General features: G+C 36.3%; 1 protein-coding gene across 1 annotated transcript in view; it reads left to right on the top strand.

Annotated features, from left to right (window-relative positions):
- Positions 1-22,888, top strand: part of dally (division abnormally delayed protein) — a 150,662-nt gene extending 127,774 nt beyond the window's left edge. Inside the window, exons 5-7 of the mRNA XM_090377253.1 lie at positions 14,358-14,481; positions 16,692-16,836; positions 19,169-22,888. Coding sequence (XP_090233379.1) covers positions 14,358-14,481; positions 16,692-16,836; positions 19,169-19,344 — 445 coding nt within the window. The 3' untranslated portion in view covers positions 19,345-22,888. The remainder of the gene's footprint in view (positions 1-14,357; positions 14,482-16,691; positions 16,837-19,168) is intronic.
- The last annotated feature ends 689 nt before the right edge of the window (positions 22,889-23,577 follow it).

Below are 23,577 nucleotides of genomic sequence, written 5' to 3'. Positions count from 1 at the left end.
TTGCCCTCTGGCGCTAAAAATTACTTTGTTATGCATTAATTGCGCCCTCTGGCGGTAAAAATTGCGTTATTTATTAATTGCGCTCTCTGGTGTTGCATCAAGTTACTTTTCATCCCTTATTGCATCCATTAATCTTACATAAAGTTACTTCTGTTATGCATTAATTGCGCCCTCTGGCGGTAAAATTACTTTGTTATGTATTAATTGCCCTCTGGTGCTGAAAATTACTTTGTTATGTATTAATTGCGCCCTCTGGCGGTAAAAATTACTTTTATGTATTAATTGCCCTCTGGCGCTAAAAATTACTTTGTTATGCATTAATTGCGCCCTCTGGCGGTAAACATTACTTTATGTATTAATTGGACCCTCTGTTGTTGCATCTAGTTACTTCTTGCTCCCTTATTGCGCCCACTAGTGTTACATAAAATTACTTCTGTTATGCGTTAATTGCGCCCTCTGGTGTTACTTCTGTTATGTATTAATTGCTCCCTCTGATTCATATTTACCTGTGTTACTAAAATTAACCTGGTGTTGCATCAAGTTAATTTTCTCTCCCTTATTGCGCCCTCTGGTGTTGCATCAAGTTACTTCTCGCTCCCTAATTGCGTCCCCTGGTGTTACATAAAGTTACTCCGATGCTCTTATTGAAGAATGAATTATTGGAGCAGTTGAGTTTACAAATGTCCATCCTGATGGTTCGGTCACTCACACACGTCATTTAGCTAAATTGAGAACCCTGTGAGGTGCAAATAAGATAGTGCAAGGCACGACAGAAGATAAGAATAAACGCCAATGTGATCTTTCATGCGGTCGATCGTCTGCGAAAGTTGCACGAGATGTAGGAGCAATTGGAACATCGAACTGGAAGAATTCTTTTGCTATTCCATCTGTCTTTTCTCCTCCCACCCACTGTCTCCACCGTTACAGATGCTTTCCCACTTCTCCTTAATACCACGTTTCACTCCCAACTGGAATTAAATGCTGATGAATCTCTCCTTTTTTTCCACTTTCCAAACTCCTTCGACAACCCTAAGTATTTTTATGGGCACAGAAAAAAAAAAAAAAAAAAAGAAAGAAAATTGATTTTGGTACTCTTCTTAATAATTAAGACTTTGAGCTTGAATAGACTTGGGTTTTTTTTTTTTTTTTTGTTTTAAGGAAACAGTCTCATATCGTGTCCTCCTTCGAAAAATGCCGACACAGACACTGGTCATGATTGTAACACTATGGTGTCTCGTAATCACAGGAAACCAGGGGGAATACTGAGAAAGACCACCCACTGGAGGTTCCCCAATGAATACCGTAAGGATGTCTGAGTATGATTGATGGATTTCTGATGCGAAATCTTAACTTTTTCTTTGTGTGTGTGTGTGTGCGCGCGCGCTAGATATACACGTTTTTTGTGTTCAGATTTGACTTTGAGAATCCTTCTAAAGAAACATGGATAATGTCAGAAGTCTGGTCTCGAAGGAGATGTACATTAGAAGGAGAATAAAAGGGAAAAAAAAAATAATAAAAGGCATTACGAAGGAAGGAGTCTTCTTGCTGTGAACGAACATATAAATACAAGGTGGTTCCCCCTTAATTTTAAACACCTCCGAATTTCTAGGAGTATTTAGTGAGAGCATACCTATTAGTAAATTCCACTCGAGGGGAATATGTCATTCGGCGTTAGCTGTACTCCTCACTGCGCATGCGCACTGCCATTAACGACGAATGCTACTACCAGAGAGATACGTAATTGTTTTTTTTTTTAAACCCGTTGATCTTATACAGTTAGGGCTGAGAGCATTAATGGCCTATCACGTGACTATAATTGAGACCGAGGGCGGTTATGTCCCAAGAGCCGGCACAAGTAAAATGAGGCCACAGTTAACTTTCTTTTCAGCCGCGTTCTATTTATGCTATCGAATGGCGATATTTTGTTTACCATTCTCTAAAAAGACTTTATTATTTTTATTTTTTTGTTTTCTTCCTCCTCCTAAGAAGATTTTCTTTTCTGAAGGGCCGAATCCGATTTTTATCCGTGTGGTAGGTCGGCTTCTATTTTTGTCAAAATACAATTTCATTCGTGTTTTCTTAATATGAACTGTCACGCCCCCTGACGACAGTATCCGAAATTACGTTTCGGATGAAGGAGGAGAAGTTTCCTGCTTCTCTAAGCAATAATGACATTGCTATGGCAACGTCTCCTGTACATCGCGTTCATATGGAAAAAGAAGCCAATCTTTTGATTTGGGGATGGATTCTTAGTGATGAGAAGATGAGGATCAGAGGCGGATGCTGGAGCAACATGACTGCCAACAGTAGGAGAATCAGTCTATTAGGTGAATTGACATCCATAGAACTCCATCTAGTGAGCGGACTGGGAACAATAAAGCCATACGATCAATTATCAGTGTGCTGGATGTAATTTGGTGAGCTCGATGGGGTGTTCTAATGCCACGGTCTATTGGATCGGTGGTGGTGGAAGACATTAACGGGGATGTAAAAGTATTTTTAGGGGCTCAACGTGGCCAAAGATACCCACTTGGGCTCCAATGAAAGGAGGGAAATGAACTGCCCTTTGAAGGACAAACCCTGCTGTGATCTGCTGCAATCTAAACTACAAAGGTGATGGTGTCCTGCTACTGTGCAACTTCGGACAGCTTCAAGAGCCTCTTGCACGTTGCTGCGCTGCAACGCCATTATTGATTTCTTTCTCTGTCTCTCTCTCGTTCTGTTTCATTCTGTGTTTCATCTCTCTCTCTCTCTCTCTCTCTCTCTCTCTCTCTCTCTCTCTCTCTCTCTCTCTCTCTCCTCCACACAGGATGGCTGGACATCTACTCTATCATTTCGAATTGTGCAGCTGCTCAAACTGTATTCAGTGCTCACCCGGTTGAATGATGGGGGTAGTTTTAGGTGTAACGGCGTCTGTAAATAATTACCTGGCGTCTTCTACTCTTATTGTAAACCGTAACTACTTTTGCAAAGTGGTGTACACACAAGTTATTAATGATAGTTAGATAGATGTAATAAATTCTAATTTCAATTTTTTTTTTTTTTTTGTTTGGCTCTTTTCGAACGGATGCGCAGAAACGAGCTGTTCTCGGCTCATGCATAAAAGGCGTTGCTTTTTGCCAGTTTTTTGTTATCAGTTTACTAAATAAATAAATAAATCCTGAATTATTATTATTATTATATTAATCACAGAGAACATTAACTACGTGTTATATTTAAATTATTATTAAAATCCAGAAAGAAGTAAGTAAACTGCATTATGAAAGCGTTGACAGTTAAACACGGATCGAATATTACGTTGGGAAGTGTACAGTGAAGTGGAAAGAATTATGTTTATATATTATTAGTCAATTATTTAATATGTAATAAGATAATTATTTATTTCTCTCTTATTTTAATTACACGAAATGAAAAAAGAAATCAGTTAGTTTAAGAAATAAAAATCTAAGGCTCTGAAATCATGTTTTTCTCTTTCTCTCTTTTATTCCATCTCTCTCTCTCTCTCTCTCTCTATCTCTCTCTCACACACGCACATACAGAAATGCAGTATTCTCGGTCACGCATAAAAGTCGTTACTTTTTGCCAATTTTTTTGTTATCAGTTTACTAAATACATAAATAAATAATGAATTATTGATATTTGATTATTTTTTTTTAAAATTTTTATATTAATCATAGAGAAACGTTAAATATGTGTTATATTTCAGTTGTCATTAAAATCCAGAAAGAAGTAAGTAAATTGCATTATGAAAGGGTTGACAGTAAAATACAGAGCGAATATTACGTTGGGAGATGTAAATTGTTAGTTTAAGAAATAATCTAAGCGCTGAAATTGTTTTTCTCTGTCTGTATTTTATTCTCAGTATTATCTCTCTCTCTCTCTCTGTCTAAAAAGCGCCCTTCTAAAAAAAAAAAAAAAAACTTACCGCATGTAAACTAACAGAACATATTTTATGGCCGTCTTAATATTTGAAAACTGTGTGTACGCTCTGTGTTTCGACAAGGGCCGGAAAAAAGAATGTTGAAGCTTTACATCACAGATACGTGTCTGAATGTTTGTTCGATGAGTCGTTTGGGGGTTCAAGTTGCGCCGATCAGGTTACACAAGGAGGGAGTTTCAAACGTTTGGAGACGCAGCGTTCAGAGCACACTCACTTTCTTGTGTAATGAATGGTGGTCGGGGTTGGAAGGGAAAGAAAAAGAGGGGGGTGGAGTGTTTGCCGTTATCGACGTCCAAATGTAACGTGACAGTTCTCAGTAATTTCCTTATCTCCTGCAGGATCGACAAATTCCCATTTCTTGTAGAAGGACAACTCGCAGGTCCCCTGGGTTAATTATTTCTCTTTGAACACCCCTCGAACATACTCCCTAATGAATTTATTAATTTGCTGTGAATTTATTTCGTTACTTATTTATTTTATTTTTTTGAACGAATCCTTTTAAATCCGCCGTAAGGTGGCGCTGCAGCAGATACCATTTTTTTTTTTTTAGTATTGAACACGTGAGTTAAGGTTACTTCATAACGCGATTATCAAGTTCCTGAACATCCGTTATTTATTTTTCATCACGAAAAGAGAATCGTCTGCTCTATTCAGCAACAGCTCCTTTTGGAAGAACAAGCAGACGACTTTCGAGATGTAATCATCTTGAGAGCCCCTGTCTGTCTTTATATATGAATGCATACACCACCCCCGCGCACTATATGCGGTTTGCGTTATATTATTTTTGCGCTTGTCAAATCCTGTAGGATTTTTATTTCTTTTGGCACGTAGACATTTTTTTTTTTTTTTTTTTTGTGTCGATTTCTATCAGGATTACTTCCCAGTCGTCTGCCACGCATTATCAAATGCGTGACACGCGCATTGGTCGCGTGGAAACAATGAAAGGAAATGGACATTTAGTTGAATATGATTGGACCATTGGAAAGTTAATTGTTATCAGTTTGCCGATTGGTGCTTGCGTGGGTTGACTGTTATTTTCGTCTGCTTCTACCCTACGCCATTTTATTCTGGAATTTCTTGCGTGTTTAAGTACGGAATAAAAAAAATTCGTAGCAGACGACCAAAAATAGCGAATCGTTTGGTTCTCATACATATTGTGGGTGGATAAGAATTTGATCTTTGAGGCAACTTTTAAGGGGCTAAATCCACCCTCTAAGACTGCGAATCGTTTTCAAAGAGTGTTTTGGGTGTCAGCCTTAGGGAATATCATTTCTTAACGTCCAACTCACCCACGCAGGGGCGTATTGGATATTAAGACTGTAATTTGTCTTTTAACCTTAGCTCATCATTAATGGTGGGGCTTCGGGTGTCGGCTAACGGAAAGGGGGTGGGTTCTGGCGTTTCCGTTCACAGAATCCCCGTGGTTTAAGACCCTACTTGCATAAAAAGCGAGCTGTTAAAGCTGCGTAGACAGAAAAATATACTACCTTGCCAAAAGTAAGGGAACATATCAAAGCGTTAAGACTATATTATTTATTCGTCTTTTGGTGCTAATTTCTTGAGAAAGCAGATATACTACCTTTCCAAAAGTTATGGAGCGATGTGGAATTTATTTAAGTGTAAAATACCTTTCTGCGGGGAAAAATATAATTTCTTTTTGGTTTCTGTAGAGTGATTAAAACATAGCACTTAAAAGGGAGCAGTAAAGATTTATCAGCGGTTTTTTTTAATTGTTTCTGGCGTCTATCGAATAGGTTTTCTAAAAAAAAAAGTGCTTTTCAAGTTAGTGGAGTGAATTACTCCACTTATATTAATTGGCTTTCTTAGAAAGTAACACGTACACACTACCGGGGCAGAAAGATAAAAGAGAAAAATGGTCGAGCGTGCTGTTAATTTAACAACTCGGTGTTTCCTGGTTGGCAACGGTGTTGTGTGGCATGGCGTGTTGGTCCTTGTAGATAACGACAAGGAATAAGTCGCTAATCCTTCTGCTATCAATCGAATCTACTCTGGCCTTTTCTCCTCCCACTTGGGGGATGAAGATGTGGAGATTGTGAAGGGATTTAAAGCCAATTACCCTGTGGGTCGCCTACTTGAAAGAGATAAAAAAACAAAGAGAGGGAGACTTGTCAGCGTTTAGCTACTGAGATCTTATAAGGTGGATTGGTGGGATTGTGGCTATCATGTGGGTTAGAGGGGACGAATGGGGGTGGGGTTCTTTACAGAGAGAGAGAGATCGAATTTTCTTTGTAGAAAAGGTTTTTAGAAGCATCCTTTTGTTACAAACAAATCCGAAAAGCGACAGTCTCGCCATCTGGTGATAACCCGTGAGGCTTGGAAATTTTATTTTATCTATGACGTAGGCCACTTTAGCTTTTTGGTCATTCTTCGTATCCACTGTGGAAGGGCCACCTTTGGACACTCAGCTAGTCCTGTCATCAGCATTAAAGTCATTTTCTTGCATGCTCGCTATGCAGCCGCATCACAAATGACTCTTTATGTAAATTAGCTTTGCTCCATTACCTATTAAATTTACAAGTATCGCATTAGATGGCGTGAGGCTCCCTCTGGTGTGTGCGTCAGTCCTTTTAGTGGTGATGGAAGCCAACAGCAGAAATAGTTCCCTATAGGAAACAGGACATTGTTTTGATGAATATTTGATTAATACTTGCCCATTTGCTGTGGACAGTAACAATGAAATTCTAAGTGTACCACACTTTGATAAACTGTTTTTGGTGATTTGTAAAAGGTGGATCAAAGTGGTTAAGTTCAGAGAGACAGAACGTCTACATTAGTAAATTAAAAATACAGAGTATGCAGAGAATCCCACCAATCCACCAGCAGATATAAGGTGGATTGGTGAGATTGTGGTGAGGCAAACGGAATAGAGAGAAGGTAAATATTTATCAAACGTTATCCTGTAGAGATAAGGAGGTCATCTCAATGTATAAGGCAATTGTAAGACCGCACTTGGAATACTGTGTCCAAGTATGGTAACCTCATCTGGAAAAAAAGACATTGAGCTTCTTGAAAGGATTCAAAACTCGGATTCAATACACAACTCGCATGGTGAGAAGAAAGACTTTGATTTGTGAGCTAAGGAGCTTGACAACCTGGCTCTGGTTAGAGGTGGATCTGATTGAGGTTTATAAGGCTCTGAGAGAGGTTGGTGAAATTAATGAAGGTGGAATTTTCACTGTTATAAAGAATTCCAGAACAAGGAGCCATAAATTCAAATTACAGGGTTTGAGATTGTAGGAAGTTTTCTTTTAGCCAGCGAGTCGTTGATTACTGGTACAAGTTGTCTTCGAGGGTAGTTGATGCTAACAGTTTGAAGAAATTCAGAGATCAACTGGATAGTTAAGGAAGAAAGCGTATAATTTGTATTTTCTTATTTGTTGTTCTTTATTTCTTTTGGCCGAGGCACCAAAAGCCTGTGGCTTCTTTCACTCTGTGAAAAATATTAATATATGGATGGGTGGATGGATGGATAGAGAAGTGAATGAATAAAGAAAGAAAGATGGAGGAATGGAGAAATATAGAATGCGTGCAATAGACTGACAGAAAGACGGGGGGAGACGGATGGAAATACAGATTGACAAAAGAGAAGCAGCGAGAGAGAGAGAGAGAGAATGTATATCGAATCGATGCTCAGCAAAGAGAAGATCCACCGTTAATTCGTAGTTTGAAAGACAGGTTGTAGAAATTTGCAAGTCTGTTAAGCAGTACTTAGCAAGATGAGATTCCTGAAGGAGTGTGTATCCTTCCCTCGAGCCACAAGTGAATCGTCAAAGATTCCCAAACGCAACCAATTTGCTAATGGACTTCGCACTACTTCTTCGCTGGAAAAAGTCGAGAAGTTGAGGTTTTCTTTTTTTGTATTGGCACATTGGCAGGCAGCGGTGTACACATCCTCTCAATGGGAAATGCAATCCTTTCCAATCCCCCCTCCACCCCGTATTGTACTGAAAGGCTGCGAATTCTAAACCAAGTAACTCCTCATTAGCCTCTGTTCAGAGGTTAAACCACTCGGCAGATCTCCCACTACACCATCTTCACTCCTCACTCTTCTTTGCTGACAAGTTCCGCCCACTTCTCCCACTATCTGGGGGGTGGCTTATCTCATCCGGAGTCACTTAACAGGGCAGGTAATTGCTACGCCTGTTTGAGCTATTAATATCCTCCTGCAGCACGGTGACAAATGGTGTTTCTGGTTGAACACAAAGAGTCCACAATCATCCATAGAGATTGGTAAAATAGGTGTCAGAGTCTCTTAGGTGAACGCCATTTGCATTTCTACCCAAGGCTGAAAATTCAACTTTACTAAAGCACCTCACGTGTGCACGTGGTATTTCAAAACCGAACAGCGAAACTATCAGTTAAATATTTGGGGGGAGGGGGGGGAGAGAATTAGAAACTTGTCAAACCGCCCCACTTGCATTACGACAAGTCTGGCTTTGTCTTCACTCCATCGCCTAACACCTTGAGAACCACCAGCGCGCGCGCGCGCGGCTTTTTTAAAGCCTCAAGGGCAGATAAAGTGTGTTGACCTCCATCCGAAGCGTCTGTAGCCAGACAACCTTTTGCTGTCCTTTCCCCTTCATTTATACCTGCATAGACGGCGTCAGAGTGCCCACTAAGGGGGCAAGCACCTCATCTGTGTGAGCAGAAATTTTAATAAGCAAATAGCCTCACCGCGCGCCACCTCTTTTGATTATGGCGCACTGTTCGGCTAATCTGCTTCCAAGATGCCCTTTTGCAAAGCCTCCCGATAGTTTCATAAATTAATTACGTTCCCTACCCCCCTCATCCCACCTCACCCCTCCCTCCCTCTCTCTCCCGTTCTCCCCTCTAGAGCTACCTTGGAAATGCCCACCCTGGGAACATCATCTTGCAGGTGCTATCTTCGATAGCACCTGCAAACTGTTAGGGGGGCACCTCCCAATTTGCATGAAAAGCTACTGAAAAAAAAAAAAACTGTTATCTTCTTACTCTGTAGCCATGGCAACTGAGGTTTTCCTTTGAAAATTATAGCACAATATGGATCTTTTTTTTGGATTCGGGTGCCATAGCAACAAAACTGAAATTTAATCGAAAAGCTACAATACCCACATTATTAAAGATAGGATAATGCGGCGCATTATTTTGTATTGGTGTCACCATGGCAACCGGAGTGAATTTTGCAGCGAGTAACGAGCACTACTGCGCATTATTTTATATCGGATTAGGTAAGGCGAACCCCTCCGGTTGCTATGGAAACGGTTGCTATAGTTACCGCCCCCCCCTCCGAGAAGTATGGCATTGTTTGTGTATAATAGCGGTCTCCAACCTGCCTTAAAAATTCTTCCTCGTGCTTCCAAATGTTTTCTCGTAGACACAAAAGGTCGTCGTCTCTTGGGATATAAAGTGGGAAATATCTGAAGCAGTTGCAGGTCTATTTCTGGAATAGCTTTTTTTTTTTATTTATTTTTTTTTTATTATGGAGAAAAATTAATCTTTATCAATGAATTTTCTACTTTTAACTGTATGATATTTATTACTATTCTCCCGTATATTTTAAAGTCTCTTTTTTCTCTTTCTATATATATATATCTTCACAAGGGACACACACGTTCACAGTGTGCATGGACTGCTAAAGCTAACAATGCTACATTAAAATTACATTTAATCTATGAATTTATTTTTCACATACAAATTCTATGGGGAAAAATAAAATAATAATTGCCAGAAAGCTGTTGGTCTGATTTTAATGAATTTTGGGATGACTGACAAATATTTTTAAATGGCCCAAATATAAAATGTCATCAAAATTCGGCCATTGCGATTAAAGTTGTTACATGCGGACGGGCTGACGGACATAGTAAAGATGTGATCTCACCTAAAAAAAAAATATCAAAACAAGGACGATAAAAATATTAAAAGTCACTAAGGAAGGAATGTTACTTTTTTTTTTTTTTCCACTGTGAATCTTATTTCGGTTCTTACCATTCAGCAGTAAAAAAAACAAAAAAAAACCCGGGTACTCCTAAAAGTGTTCACGAGCTGAAAGGATTGCACGTTGATCTTCTTTAGAGTTGACAAAATACAAGGATGTTCAGCATTGAAAATAATTCTGTTCAAGTACTGAGATCCAAACGTTTTTGAAAATTTGCCTTTGAAGTCAGTATGACGTCATAAATAGCCAAAAAATAAATAACGCAGAAATAACCAGCTAATCAGTGTCCATTTAGACGAAAATTCAGCGTGTTCCAATTTTTTTGTCAAATTTATTGCACGTGTTATCACTTTTTTTTTGTGCCATTTTATTAAATTTTTGTCATGTATAGTGTCATGTGTAGGTTTATTAAATTTTTCTCATGTAGTGTTTTGTGTAAATTTATTAAATTTTTGTCATTATGTTGTATTTCGTGTCGGTTATTAAATTTTTGCCGTATATATGTGTAGTATCTTGCGTCGGTTTATAAAATTTTTGTCATATATAGTATTTTGCATCGACATTTACACTGTATGTGGTATTTTGCGTCAGTTCGTTAAAATTTTGTCATATATATGTAGTATTTTGTGTCGGTTTATTTAATTTTTTGTCATGTGTAGTATTTTGTGTTGGTTTATTAATATTTTGTTACAGTTTATATTTTGTTTATATATTTACAGTTTATATATTTATATTTACAGTTATATTTTGTTTATTAATATTATGTAGTTTTTTAAAAATTTAATAAATTGATGTTTTCCATCAATTTATTAAATTTTTGTCATATGTGTAGTATTTTTTGCATCGGTTTATTAAATATTTTGTCATTTTCGTCGGTTTATTCAATAAACCGATGCAAAAAATACTACATATATGACAAAAATATAATAAACGGATACAAAACACTACATATATATATATGACAAAAATGTAACAAATGGACACAAAATACTACATATATGACAAAAATGTAATAAACGGACACAAAACACTACATATATATATATGACAAAAATGTAACAAATGGACACAAAATACTACATATATGACAAAAATGTAATAAACGGACACAAAACACTACATATATATATATATGACAAAAATGGAATAAATGGACACAAAATACTATATATATGACAAAAATGGAATAAATGGACACAAAATACTATATATATGACAAAAATGGAATAAATGGACACAAAATACTACATGTATGACAAAAATGGAATAAATGGACAAAATACTGCATATATGACAAAAAAATTAATTTTTTGTCATTTGCGTCGGTTTATTAATTTTTTGACCTATATGTAGTATTTTGCGTCGGTTTATTAAATGTCTGTTATATATAGTATTTTGTATAAGCTTATTAATTTTTTGTCGTATATTTTGTGAGATTTTTCAAAATCTCATCTGTTTTATAGTCAATAACGATCAGAATCCTGGCGGATAAAAAAGAAATTACAGTACATTATTTTCAAATCATGATCTTCCAATCAACGTTTTATTTATCAACAACAGGAAACAAATCTGTTTATATTAAACAAAGCACGAACATTTTATTATTTTACAAATTACTACTCGAAAACGTTTGGAGTTCTGGAAAAAGTACTCGCACAAAAAACAACATCAATCGATAATCTTTCTAATCTTTCTCCTCTCGCGAGCACTTCTCAATTTCTCCCCTCAGTCTATCTCCTCATAAGTGGCATCTCGCAAATCCCAACGTCTTCTCCACAGAGGGAGTTCTTTGCGATTATTTCGAAGTGAATCCACATCAGCTGAACGAACGCATCACCCCCATCCCCCAGACTGGTTTCGTAGCAAACAATAGCATGGTGGGGCCAAAAGAATGGGCGTTTTAGGTTGTAATGGTTGTCGTGCCAGTATTAAGGGACGTGACAGGGTTTTATGTGTTCATTTCCTTTCTCTTTCTACTCTCTCTTCAAGGTCACCGTTAATATCTGTAGTGTGAAAGATAAGGGACTCTTCAAACTATTCTGTTACTTCGTGTCCTCCTCCTTTCTTCTTAACCTTAAAATTTGTCACGTTAGAAATTCCACTTCTGTGGTACTCTCAGTTGAAGGTTACCAATCTTTTTAAGGATCTTTTGTCACCAGATGGCACTGTCTTACCCAATGGATTGTGTACAGTTAATTTCTGTATTCTTTGAACTGAGTCTGCGTGAAAAACCGGGCCAAAAAAAAAAAAAACACCAACAAAGTAGATTTTCCTTCTCTCAATCGTTTCGTATTTCTTTCTTTTTTTTTCTTCTTTCTTTCCTTCTGCTTCCTTCAAATGAACATTGAAATATGAGATATATTTTGAACTTACAAAACTCATTACTCTCCCTACAGGCGAACTGTGTATGCAATTCTCAGCCATAAATGGTTGTTTGATGAATATGATGGCTATTCTAAGAATCGTTCAGCCTCCCCCACCCTTCTGTCCTTCCTTTAAAGCTTTCTGGGGTTGTTTATGATCTCAGTATGTTTTCCAGTTGTCGGGGGAAAAAAATAACCAGACCACTACCTGTGTAGAATTGTTATGATTAATGATGGCAAAAAGAAATTGATTTCGGCCCTTAAAGAAACGCTGCACTGGTTACTCCATTAAGGCGCGTGTACGAAGATTGGCCTTATCGGTCTTGTTTGCAGAAAACCCACGGTTTGTCCTAATGGCTTTGGGCCGTTGAAATAAAGGGGGGGGGAGAGAAATCACTATTCACCAATTGCAGTTCCAGCAGCTGGAACTGTAATATTTGGTTATATAGCATCCAAAAAAATCCACGAAAAAATATTTTAAAAAATAAAATACTGCCACCTTATTGGTGAGTGTAAACAATCTTCAGCCAAAGGTGTTTTTTTGGATTTAAGGGTATCGCATGCAAGTGGAACTGCCTCATATCCTGAAAGTTAAATCGGCTGCGTGGTAGCTTGGAGATGTTTGTAGAGAGAAAAAGAAAATAGCCCACAGCCGTTTCTCCAAGATCTCCCAAGAGAGTTCCGGACAACCAGCTCAGGTACACCAATGTCACACCAAACTGCTCTTTCTGGCCCGATCGATAAGCCAGCTCTTTTAACCGCTGCACGCCCAATTTATAACTTTAGAAGTTTGGCTGTTTGTGTTCCGTTTATGAATCTATTTCGACTGGTTGCAAGGGCGGGGAAGAGATAGGTTGGGATGGTTGGGGGGTGGGGGAAAGACGGAAATTGTTGCTTTGAATTACGGAAGCTGTGCATGACTTCCAATGCATGCCCTTTTGAAAGAATGGATATTAATCAGATAGTTTGTGCTTCTCTGTCTTCGAGAGGTTATTTCGGATGCTAAAACCTGCGCCTGATTATCCGGTTGCAGTCTGTGGGGAGGAATATTTTAATAAGAGACGCTTCTTGGAACTTTTCGAAAACGGATCGGGTATGCTAGGTCAGATTTCTCAATATGACGCATGCAAATTGAAGGCGCTTTTCTCTCTTTTTTTTTTTTTTTTTAAGGACAGGCTTGTTGGATGAGGGGGGGGGGGAATAGTCAATTCTGTTTTCTTAGGCAAGAGAGGAGTATAAAGGTCGATGACTGCAGTCTGGAATCTTCAAAGCTGTCAAGTCCTCTTAAGTTACGGCTTGGAATTTCATCCTTCTTAACTAGTGTGGGCATGAGCTGTCTTGTCTTTCCCAGAACTAAAGACATAGAAACAGTTAGTAAGCGAAGTTTAAATTTAAAAGAAAGCAAAAGAATCGACTGTTTGAAGTATGAGGAATGGGTTTAAGAGGGTGGATCTGGGCGCTATTAATCTGTCAGTGAGGTTTTTTATTATTCGCTGGTTATAAATTACCAGAATAGTAGTTTGATCCGAATGTAATTATTCTGTTGGCGAAAAAAAGAAAAATAAATCTCTTCAAACCTTCACACGGATACTTAAAACAGCTCATGTCCTGTGAAACAACTCCATCACTCAGATCCTTCCGACAGGTACCATCCACAAAAACCATCAATTGAATTTTATACTACGAAAAGCAGACCAAAACTGTTCAGACTGCTGACACTGCGATTCAATGGAACTTTTCATCATGCTCTCCGGGTTGATGCAACACCAAAATTTTCAGATAATGAAGACTTGAGTTCGAATCCCGTTAATGATGCGAGGAATTTTTTCACAACGGAGAATAACTGTGGGTGAGTCAGTCGGTCTCAGGCGAGGGTAGGGTTTTTTCTCCTGGAAACTCGAGTCTTTCGTCCAGCAAATTAGACATATTATATATGGTGCAATATGTCTTAAGTTGTTGATGCGCTTACAACAAGCAACTAATTTTTTTTTGCAAGTGAATTTTCAAGGTTGTCTACCTAAAAAATGAATTTTTAAGAGAAATTATATTGTTAATTCTTCAATTTATCCCAGATGTAAACTCCAATTTTTATATCTTTGTTTCCTTCTCTGTCTCTTAGATATACTAAAACAATAGTTGGAGTAGGAGTGTCCACCCAGAAGTACAATCCAGAGATGAGGCCTCCAAAAGTTAGAGATCCCACAATAGCCACTCTGGTGGATAAACTAAAACACATTAAACAGGTAAGTATTTTGCACTAAATTACGTCATTGACATATCAAAGAAATTTCTGTTAACAATAAAGGAAAAAATTCCACATTTCATTGTATTTGCATACACAGACATAAAGAATTTCATTCATTATCCGCCCCCCCCATATTTTGATCATAATGTATCCACAATTCTACAGGGTGTCTGATAAGTCAGTCCCTATTTTTAAATGAACGTGGATTCAACGTTCAACCCTCCACCAAATTTGGACTCTTATAACTGAGTTACTCTGTAAATACCCGAAGTGGGTATAGTGGATTGTTTTGTGTTGGGCTCTGTTGTTCGTCTGGGTTTTGGCCACAGGGCCCCTAATGGGACTCGACGTTGCCTGCCACCACCACTAGGAGGTGGTGGTGGCAGGCAGTCCATAATTCTCTGCTAGTCGCCTGAGCTTCGTGACAGAGGCCAAGTTAAAAAAAAAAGAAAAAAGTAAGTGGGCAAGGTAGGAGAGTAGAGTGTGAGTGACAGTAGGGGAATAAAGGATGAAGCATCCTCCAGTAGAGGGAGAAGGGAAAGGGGTGTAGTAATTTGGGAAACCCTGGGTTGATTCCCCCACCCAACCCAGGGAAAGAGAAAGAATGCAGGACGAGGGGCCTGTAAAGTGAAGTGCTATTTGGTAGTCAGCAGGGAGTGCCAAAGCTCTGTACCACATTAAGTAAGTATTCAGGAAACAACTCTGGAGATCCTACCCCAAAGGGGTTTCAGTACATCCCATCCCGAAAAGGGTTAGCAGAAAATCATTTCCCCCATCCTACAGCCTAAACTAAAACACTGAAGGATGTAGGATGGGGGAAATGATTTTTTGCTAACCCTTTTCGGGATGGGACGTACTGAAACCCCTTTGGGATAGGATCTCCAGAGTTACCCCCTGAATACTTAATGTGGTACAGGGCTTTGGCACTCCCTGCTGACTACCAAATAGCACTTCACTTTACAGGCCCCTCGTCCTGCATTCTTTCTCTTTACCTGGGTTGGGTGGGCAAACCAACCCAGGGTTTCCTCGATTACTTCACCCCATCCTAAAATACACTGAGAGTAGCCAAAAGTAAATATTGAAAATTTCCCAGTAATTTTCACGTGACCTGCCTTATAAATTGCGCCCTCTTTGGCTATTGCCAGCAAAATATATAGTGTTCCCAAAGCCCTGTCCCACATTAAATACTCAGGGGATACTCTGGAGGATTCTATCCTAGCAGGAGTTTGCAGTTTAATTCTACCCCGAATAGATTTGCACATTATCCTATTCCAGAGGAATCACAGTTAATCCTACCCCGAAGAGGAAAGCGGGGAATCCTACCTTAAAGGAGTTTCAGTTCGTTCCACCTTGAAAGTGGTTTGCTTCCAGGATGGAACGTACTGAAAATTTACTGCGAATAGCTAAAAGTAAATATTTCAAATTTTCAGTGTGTCACGTGACTAGCCTTTTAAATTTCGCGCACTTTGGCTGTCGCGAGCAAAATTTACAGTGAATAACCAAATCAAAATATTCAAAATTGGTGTCACGTGACCTGCCTTGTAAGTTTCACCTCCTTTGGCTGTCGCGAGTAAAATTTACTATGCCTGGCCAAATCTAGCCAAATGAAAATATTCAAAATTACTGTCACGTGACCTGACTTGTAAATTTCACCCACTTTGGCTGTCGCGAGCGAAATTTACAGTTCATAACCAAATCAAAATATTCAAAATTGGTGTCACGTGACCTACCTTGTAAGTTTCACCTCCTTTGGCTGTCGCGAGCAAAATGTACTGTGCCTGACCAAATCTAGCCAAAAGTAAATATTGCAAATTTCCAGTCAGTAGAACCAACGATTTATTAAGTCCAGAATTATATTAGCGCGTTAATCGAGTATTTTTTAAGCGTTATTATGGGATGTAAATGTCGAAGAAGCACTGCTCTCTGTTTTTCTTTATTAAATGACTACATCGCTTTTATTTTCCTGTTCATTTTTTGGATGCTTAGCTGTTAGAGAAATGCATACAATTAGCATTTTTTTTTTTTTTTTAAGGGACGAAAACAAGAGGCAATTTACAATTTTAATGGGGACAATCAAAACGAATGTCTCCGGTGCATTAAGATAACGTAATTTTCTCTGTTTTCTCATTTCATTAGACATAATTACTTGCTCATCAACATGCATTACAAGTTAAGCAACGTTTTTTCTTATTATTTTTCCTCCTTCAGGCACTTACAAGTAAGGTAACTTCGATACCGCAATCGGATTCTTCCGTCATTGTGGAAGGTAGCGGAAGTGGGGGATGGTGGCAACATCGAAATGGTGACGATGAAGACTATGTCGGATCGGGTAGTGGAGATGGTGATGAGAAAGGTAAGTGTCTCGTATTTTTTTTAATAGTTAAAATAGCAAACTAGAAAGAAATAATTCAAAATTTGGTAGTGTAGAAAAGCACGTTTATTCGTTCTGCTGGTACAAAATAGTATCAGCAGCACGATTCCCATGATGCATTTCTCTTCCGGTGGGCTGCTTGACCATCCAACCGCAGGCAGTAGCATTGTGAGGGCCCTATCTCACTCTATTTTGAATTTGATCTAATTATGCGTTCGTATAATGGCTGACAGTCTTCCGTAGCGCCACCTACAGGTGCCCATTTAGGAGAAAGCCATATTATTTCCCCTCAAGCAACGTAACAGGTAATTGTTAAGGGGAAAAGGCAGACTTAGATAATTGAACCAAAACTCCCCATGGATTATCTTGCATCTTGAACCATAAAAATTATTACTATCTTTCTATTATATTCTTAGTGGCCATTTTTGGTCTGATTTTTTTCTAGTGTGCTGACTTGGGGATGGCTTATGTTACTAGGTTCACAGAGAAAGATGTTTTTTAGCGCTCCCTTCTGGCAAGTTGCTTAATAAAAGTGTTGGAGCAATTTATTTTGTAGATAATACGGATCAAATATTTATTAATATGTTTAAGATAATATGACCCTATCAGATGGTAGCCTTTATATTTATAAACCACTAGTTAAACTGTTGATTAATTTTTATAGTTTGAAAATAAATATAATTTAAATTATTTAATATTTTTATAAATTAGTCTGAATTTTTAATTTTCTTTTATTATTAAAAGTGTGAGATAGCTTATATTGATTTTCATTTAGAACACTTGAAAATCAGCTGGAATCTTTTTTTTTTTTGTTTTTTTTTGATTTAATATAACAGTATAAAAAACTCAGATTTTTATAAAATATAAGTTGATTTCAATATAATTGTAAAAAAATAAAACATTTAAATTTAGGCCTTTCAAAACATTTTTAAAGTTTAAATTTAAATCTTGAAATATTTAAATTAAACAATAATATAAAAACTTGTTTGATTAAAAAAAAACAGGTTTGATTTTTATAAGATATAAGTTGTATTTTATTTTAATATTTAATATAAACAATTAAAACTTTTAAAATTATTTTTTTAAAAAATTTAATTGAATTTTTAAGCAATGTGAAGTTTTTAAACAACTTAACAGCTATTTAAAAGAATATTTAACATTTTTTAACAAATTGTCTTTTCAAAATTCAAGTTTTACTTCTTAACAATTATATTAAAATAAAATTAAACTTATAAAAAAGCACTGTTTTAAATCAAAAGTTTTAAAATTTATTTTTTAAATGTAATTGAAATTATAAGTAATCGGAAATTTTTAAACATTCTAAAAGCGGCTTAAAATAATATTTAAATTTTATCAAATTTTAAAATTTACAAAAATATTTAAAAATTTCAAGAATTTTAAAAATATTTAAAAACAATTTAAATGTATTTTCAAAAGGCCTAAATGTAAATTGAAAAGTTTACTTTACCGTTATATTAAAATAAAATTCAACTTAGATTTTATGAAATCAAACAAGTTTTTATACTAATATTTAATTTAAATTTAATTAAAAATAAAAATAATAAATTGTTAAAACTTTTAAATATTCTTTTAAATAATTTTAAAATGTATCAATTTTAAACATACTTTTAAACAGCTTTTAAGTTGTTTAAAAACTTCACATTGCTTAATTTTTTAAAAATTTAAATTAAATATTAGTATAAAACTTGTTTGATTTCATAAAATCATAGTTGAGTTTTATCTTACTATAATTGTAAAGAAGTAAAACTTTTTAATTTAAATTTAGGCCTTTTGCAAAGACATTGAAATTGTTTTTAAGCATTTTTTAAATTCGTAAATTTGAAATATGCTTTTAAATATTTTAAAATTTGGAAAAATTTTAAATATTATTTTAAACAGTGTTTAGATTGTTTAAAAACTTCAATTGTTTAAAATTTCGATTAAATTTAAAAAAAATTAATTTTAAATTTAAATGTTTTAGTATTTAAAATTAAAATGTTAGTATAAAAACTTGTTTTATTTGAAATACTGTTTGATTTTTTTATAATATAAGTTGAATTTTATTTTAAATTGTAAAGTAAAATTTGTCAATTTCGAAAAGATATTTAAATTGTTAAAAATTTTGAACGTTTTTTTAAGTTTTTAAATTGTTTAAAAACTGCAGATTACTTAATTGAATTAAATTTCAATTAAATTTTTACAATTTAAATTTATATCTTAAAATATTTAAATATCTTTCCAAATGTAGTCAGAATTGTATTATTGTATTTTTTAATATAATTAAATATCCATTATTTTACTCTCTCTCCTCTAGGAGACAAGCAAAGGAGTAACACAGGAGATTTCGATTTCAATGGAACCGATGGGAAAGGTAGTGTGAGCATACATAAAAAGGATGGTGCGTCATCGGTTCAGTGTTGTGCTTCACTGTTGTGGGGTGCCCTAGGACTGATGGTGCTTCTTATAATGGAGGATTTCCATCCTCACTGAAGAAACTGTTCTCTTGAGGAAGTGCCGAGGTATTTTTTATAAAACGGACGCTGAACTACCAGTGAGGACTGTGATGGTCTCCAAATACACCCCCTCCTCTCCAACCCCCATCTCCCCAAGAGACCACAAGAAAAGATTGGACGTGAAAGAATTTTTAATTGCCCTGCACTCAATTCACAAAGTTAAAAAAAAATAAATAAAATTGTCTACTTGAAGCAAAAAAAGTATCAGTGCCATGTTTACCGAATTCTGTGCAAGAAGATCACTCGGAACTCTCATCGAGTGGGTGGATTACGCTGAATATTTCCAATGTCGCCTCAATGCTACCCAACGTTAATACAAAGTGTCGCTTATCCCCTGCTGTCTCTGTAAATATAACTCCATTAATTGCTATTTTTTTTTTGTTTTCGTGTCAGTTATGGATTAATATCATTGTTATGTCCTTGAACGTGTTTTCCTCGTCAATTTTAATTTTTTTTTTCATACCAAGTCGTCTTCAAGAGTCTAATTTGTTTTTATGTCCTGCGTTCTACTTCAAAGTGTAGGCTGCAGTTGCCAAGATTAATAAATATATGCAGGTGTCTCCATTTTTTAGAGAGAGAGAGAGAGAGAGAGAGAGAGATGTTTATTTTATATGGGGCTTTAGGGGACCGGAGTTTGGTCACAAATGAGCAAATGCCCAAAAAAGGGAGGGAAATGGTTGTCGATAGCTGTGTGGAAATCTTGTCCCAAGATTATTATGCAAATTACCATTGAGCCCATGTGAATTTCCTTCCTCTTTGCCCTCTTTTCCATTCACTACGATCCTAATCATCGTACATTGTTGCCAGTCTACAGAACCCAACTCCAACTTCGACTTTCATCAACTAGTATTACTACCGCCATCTAGAGTGAGAAAGTTGTACTAAGCACCGAGGAGCACTTGTCTTGATGCAACTACGTATAACTATACATACAATATATATTTAGCGTGGTAGTGATGTCCGTTTACAAGTGCACCTTTGGGCTGTGCCAAGCGACAGGGCCCCCTCCACCCTCACTCATGTAGGTCACGAACTTTTTCCCTCAAAGGGATAGAAAGTGTCTTTCAGAGCCATCTCTCTCTTCTTGTTTTTACCTAGAATTCGCACTGGTTTCAAAATACTGTGGAGTTTCTCTTTTTCTCAGAAGTGAGCCAACAACAACGCAACACCAACGCTTCGTCCACCACTAGATGGCGCGCTCTTCCCGATTTTCCTGTTAATACTTGTGCAGACAAGTCATAGCGACTATGAACAATGGCTTTGACCTTCCTTCTTGAACAAAATATATATTGAGGTGTTGGTTAGGCTTAATTAAATTTTTTTTCCCTTTTTTTTTTTTTTAGATACTAGAGAGAATTTTTGAAACTTTAGGTGATTGCAGGATGACGTCACACCGATAGAAGATAGTCAAAAAAAAGAAACGATATGTTGGAGTTCATTGTGAAGGGTAACAAGTTATACCCTTCTTCATGCTTTATTTTTGATTGATTAATGGATTGCAGCCTTCCTCGTTCTTTCTTTCTTTCTTTTTTTTTAATTTCTATGAAATACAATGCATTCCTGCTGTCTCTGATACGGGCTTTTTAATGTGTTAGCAAAAGAAAAAAAATTTGTGATATTTATATGTAACATAGTAAACCTAAAAAGAAAAAAAAAAAAAAAGGTTATAAGCGGTTTTGTATAGGTTCTGTGTGAGTATACGGAAAAAATTGTATTGTGGGTAGTTAGTGTGTGAGAGGTTCCTACTGGTGTGCTCATCTCCTATTTGTACGCTGTGGGTGGGTGGGTAATTGTAAATGTTTGGATGTGATTCTCTCCCCCACCTCCAAGCCTTTAACCACACGATAAAAAAAAAAAACAAAAAAAAAATCCACAAATTCCTGATGACATCAAGTTTCTTCTAAGGTTTAATATAAATCATCCTGTACAGATAGAAAGAATAAATAAATATCTAAGACATTCCATTGCAGATGAAGACATCGTTGGTGATGATATTAATGTGATCCTAGTTTTAGAAATTTAATAAAATGCAATGGTTTGAATTATCTTTAGATGGCGTACAAATAGCAGATCAGGACATTCGTTTTTCTTGTTGTATTTTTTCTTTTTTCCTGAAAGATGCAAACTAGTGAGAGCGAGCGAGAGAGAGAGAGAAGAAATAAAATAGGCAATTGAGATGATCAAATAAAGATCTGGGATGCATATATACATAGCCAAAATATCTGTAAATACAGGGTTTGAATTGTACCAATAATGGAAGCATTGTGCACCTATTTCTTCTAGATATCCTAATCATTTGCTGTAAAAAAAAATTAAAGAAAAAAATAAAAGAAAAGCAATTAGGTTTTTTAATTTCTGCACAGATCTGTTATATTTGCTAGCATGTAATTAGTGGCTTTTGGTTGACGACTAGATGTGCTGTATTCTAGCCAGACCAAGATAAAACATCCCATGCTAACCAGTTGGGTTTTACTGCTATTGTTCCAGTTGACTATTAGCTCCATCTAGGAACTGGAGTCCTTTATTAAAATGTCGCGCGATTTGTTTCGATAGTTTTAAATATTTTCACCCAGTAGAAGAATTTTTAAAGCCGCAGCAAAAAAAAGTACATCTAGTTGAGAAGTACAAGGCGCCTGTACACGTAGTATTCAATTGAATTTTTAATGTGCCTTATAAAGGAAATGTATCCTGGCTTTTGGTATTTATTTACAAATCTTCTTCGCATTTTTAAGCTGCAAACGATAAAATTTCTTTCGATCTTTTGCCTCTAAAAATTAACAAATGGCTGAGTTTAAAATTTCATTTAGTTTTCAAAAACTGAGTAATCGGTTATCGTCTGCTGTTATATTTCATTGTTGTCTGCAAAAACACAGTAATCGGTTATCGTCTGCTGTTGTATATTTCATTGTTGTCTGCAAAAACAGCTGATAATCGGTTATCGTCTGCTGCTTGTAAATTTCATTTACTACAGCTAAAAAAAATAAATAAATTTTATTCATGGACATTGATTTTGAGATTTTAACTTAAACTGTTAGTATTTTGACACTTCCAGTAGCTAAAAGGTAAAAATGGACACTCTCGATGTCGGGTTGTAAGATAATTGCAGTGCCTTTTTGTAAGACAAAATGCACCCAATAAAGACCATCTATAGGTTAATTGGATTTGTCTCGGGTCGAGTGGTACCATTTTGAAAGACTGGACTCGGTTCATTTTTCATGCAATGTTTTACCATCCATCAAATCGAAGCAATAACTACATAAATTAAAGATGGCTACTTGTTTTTTCACCTTTTTTGTTGTTGTTCGACTGGGATCAAAGCACTCTTATCTCAACTCACGAAGTTTTCCCTTGACCTTATTAATAATCTTGTGTAATCCTTACCAGTCAGTCTGGTTGGTTGCGATATCTGGACGTCAACCAGAGAGTCACTTCTTCCCATGCTGTTCACTAGAATCTTAGACTTATTGATTGGAATGTACAGACTGTGGTTTTTACTAATAAACGCAATGTAAATGGTTCAACCTGTTTTTCTTTCTTCATACTCTTACATGCACGCAAACCATCGAAGGCTGACACTAAAGCGATAATTAATGGGATAAATAAGAGAGAGAGAGAGAGAGAGAGAGAGAGAGAGAGTGAAAAAATGTATCCACACTACAAGCTGGATTTGTCGAGGCTAAACTTCCAAGGTCAGCCCAAAGAAAAATACCAAACGTGGGATCTCATCACATTCCTCAAGAGGCTCTACAGTGTTGGTGTTGCAAATTAAATGGATTTTTTTTTGGTCTCAGATAGAAAGAAAGAACCAAAAAAGTTAATAATTGGGCGTATAACTTAGTTTCGTATAACAGACACAAATTATGCAACCAATAATTAGAGATTTTGAAAGAGAAATATGTAGCGAATGATTAAAAACAATTCCAGTAGATGGCGTTACGTTTGAAACTTGTTTGCTATTAATTTTGTCCATAGGTAGCGCTGTAGTAGGAAAGTATACCGGTTTTTGGTATTTATTTACAAATCTATAGTTCTTCGCATTTTTAAGTGCAAACGATAATTTCTTTCGATCTTTTGCTTCTAAAAATGAACAATGGCTCAGTTGTAAATTTCACTGTTTAGTCTGCAAAAACAACTGAGTAATCGGTTGTCGTCTGCTGTTGTAAATTTCATTGTTTAATCTGCAGAAACAACAGTAATCGGTTGTCGTCTG

The sequence above is a fragment of the Mastigoproctus giganteus genome, chromosome 1, assembly GCF_048544385.1.
Source record: "Mastigoproctus giganteus isolate SK-2022 chromosome 1, ASM4854438v1, whole genome shotgun sequence".
Lineage (NCBI taxonomy): Eukaryota > Metazoa > Arthropoda > Arachnida > Uropygi > Thelyphonidae > Mastigoproctus > Mastigoproctus giganteus.
This window is presented reverse-complemented; position numbering and strand designations above follow the sequence as displayed.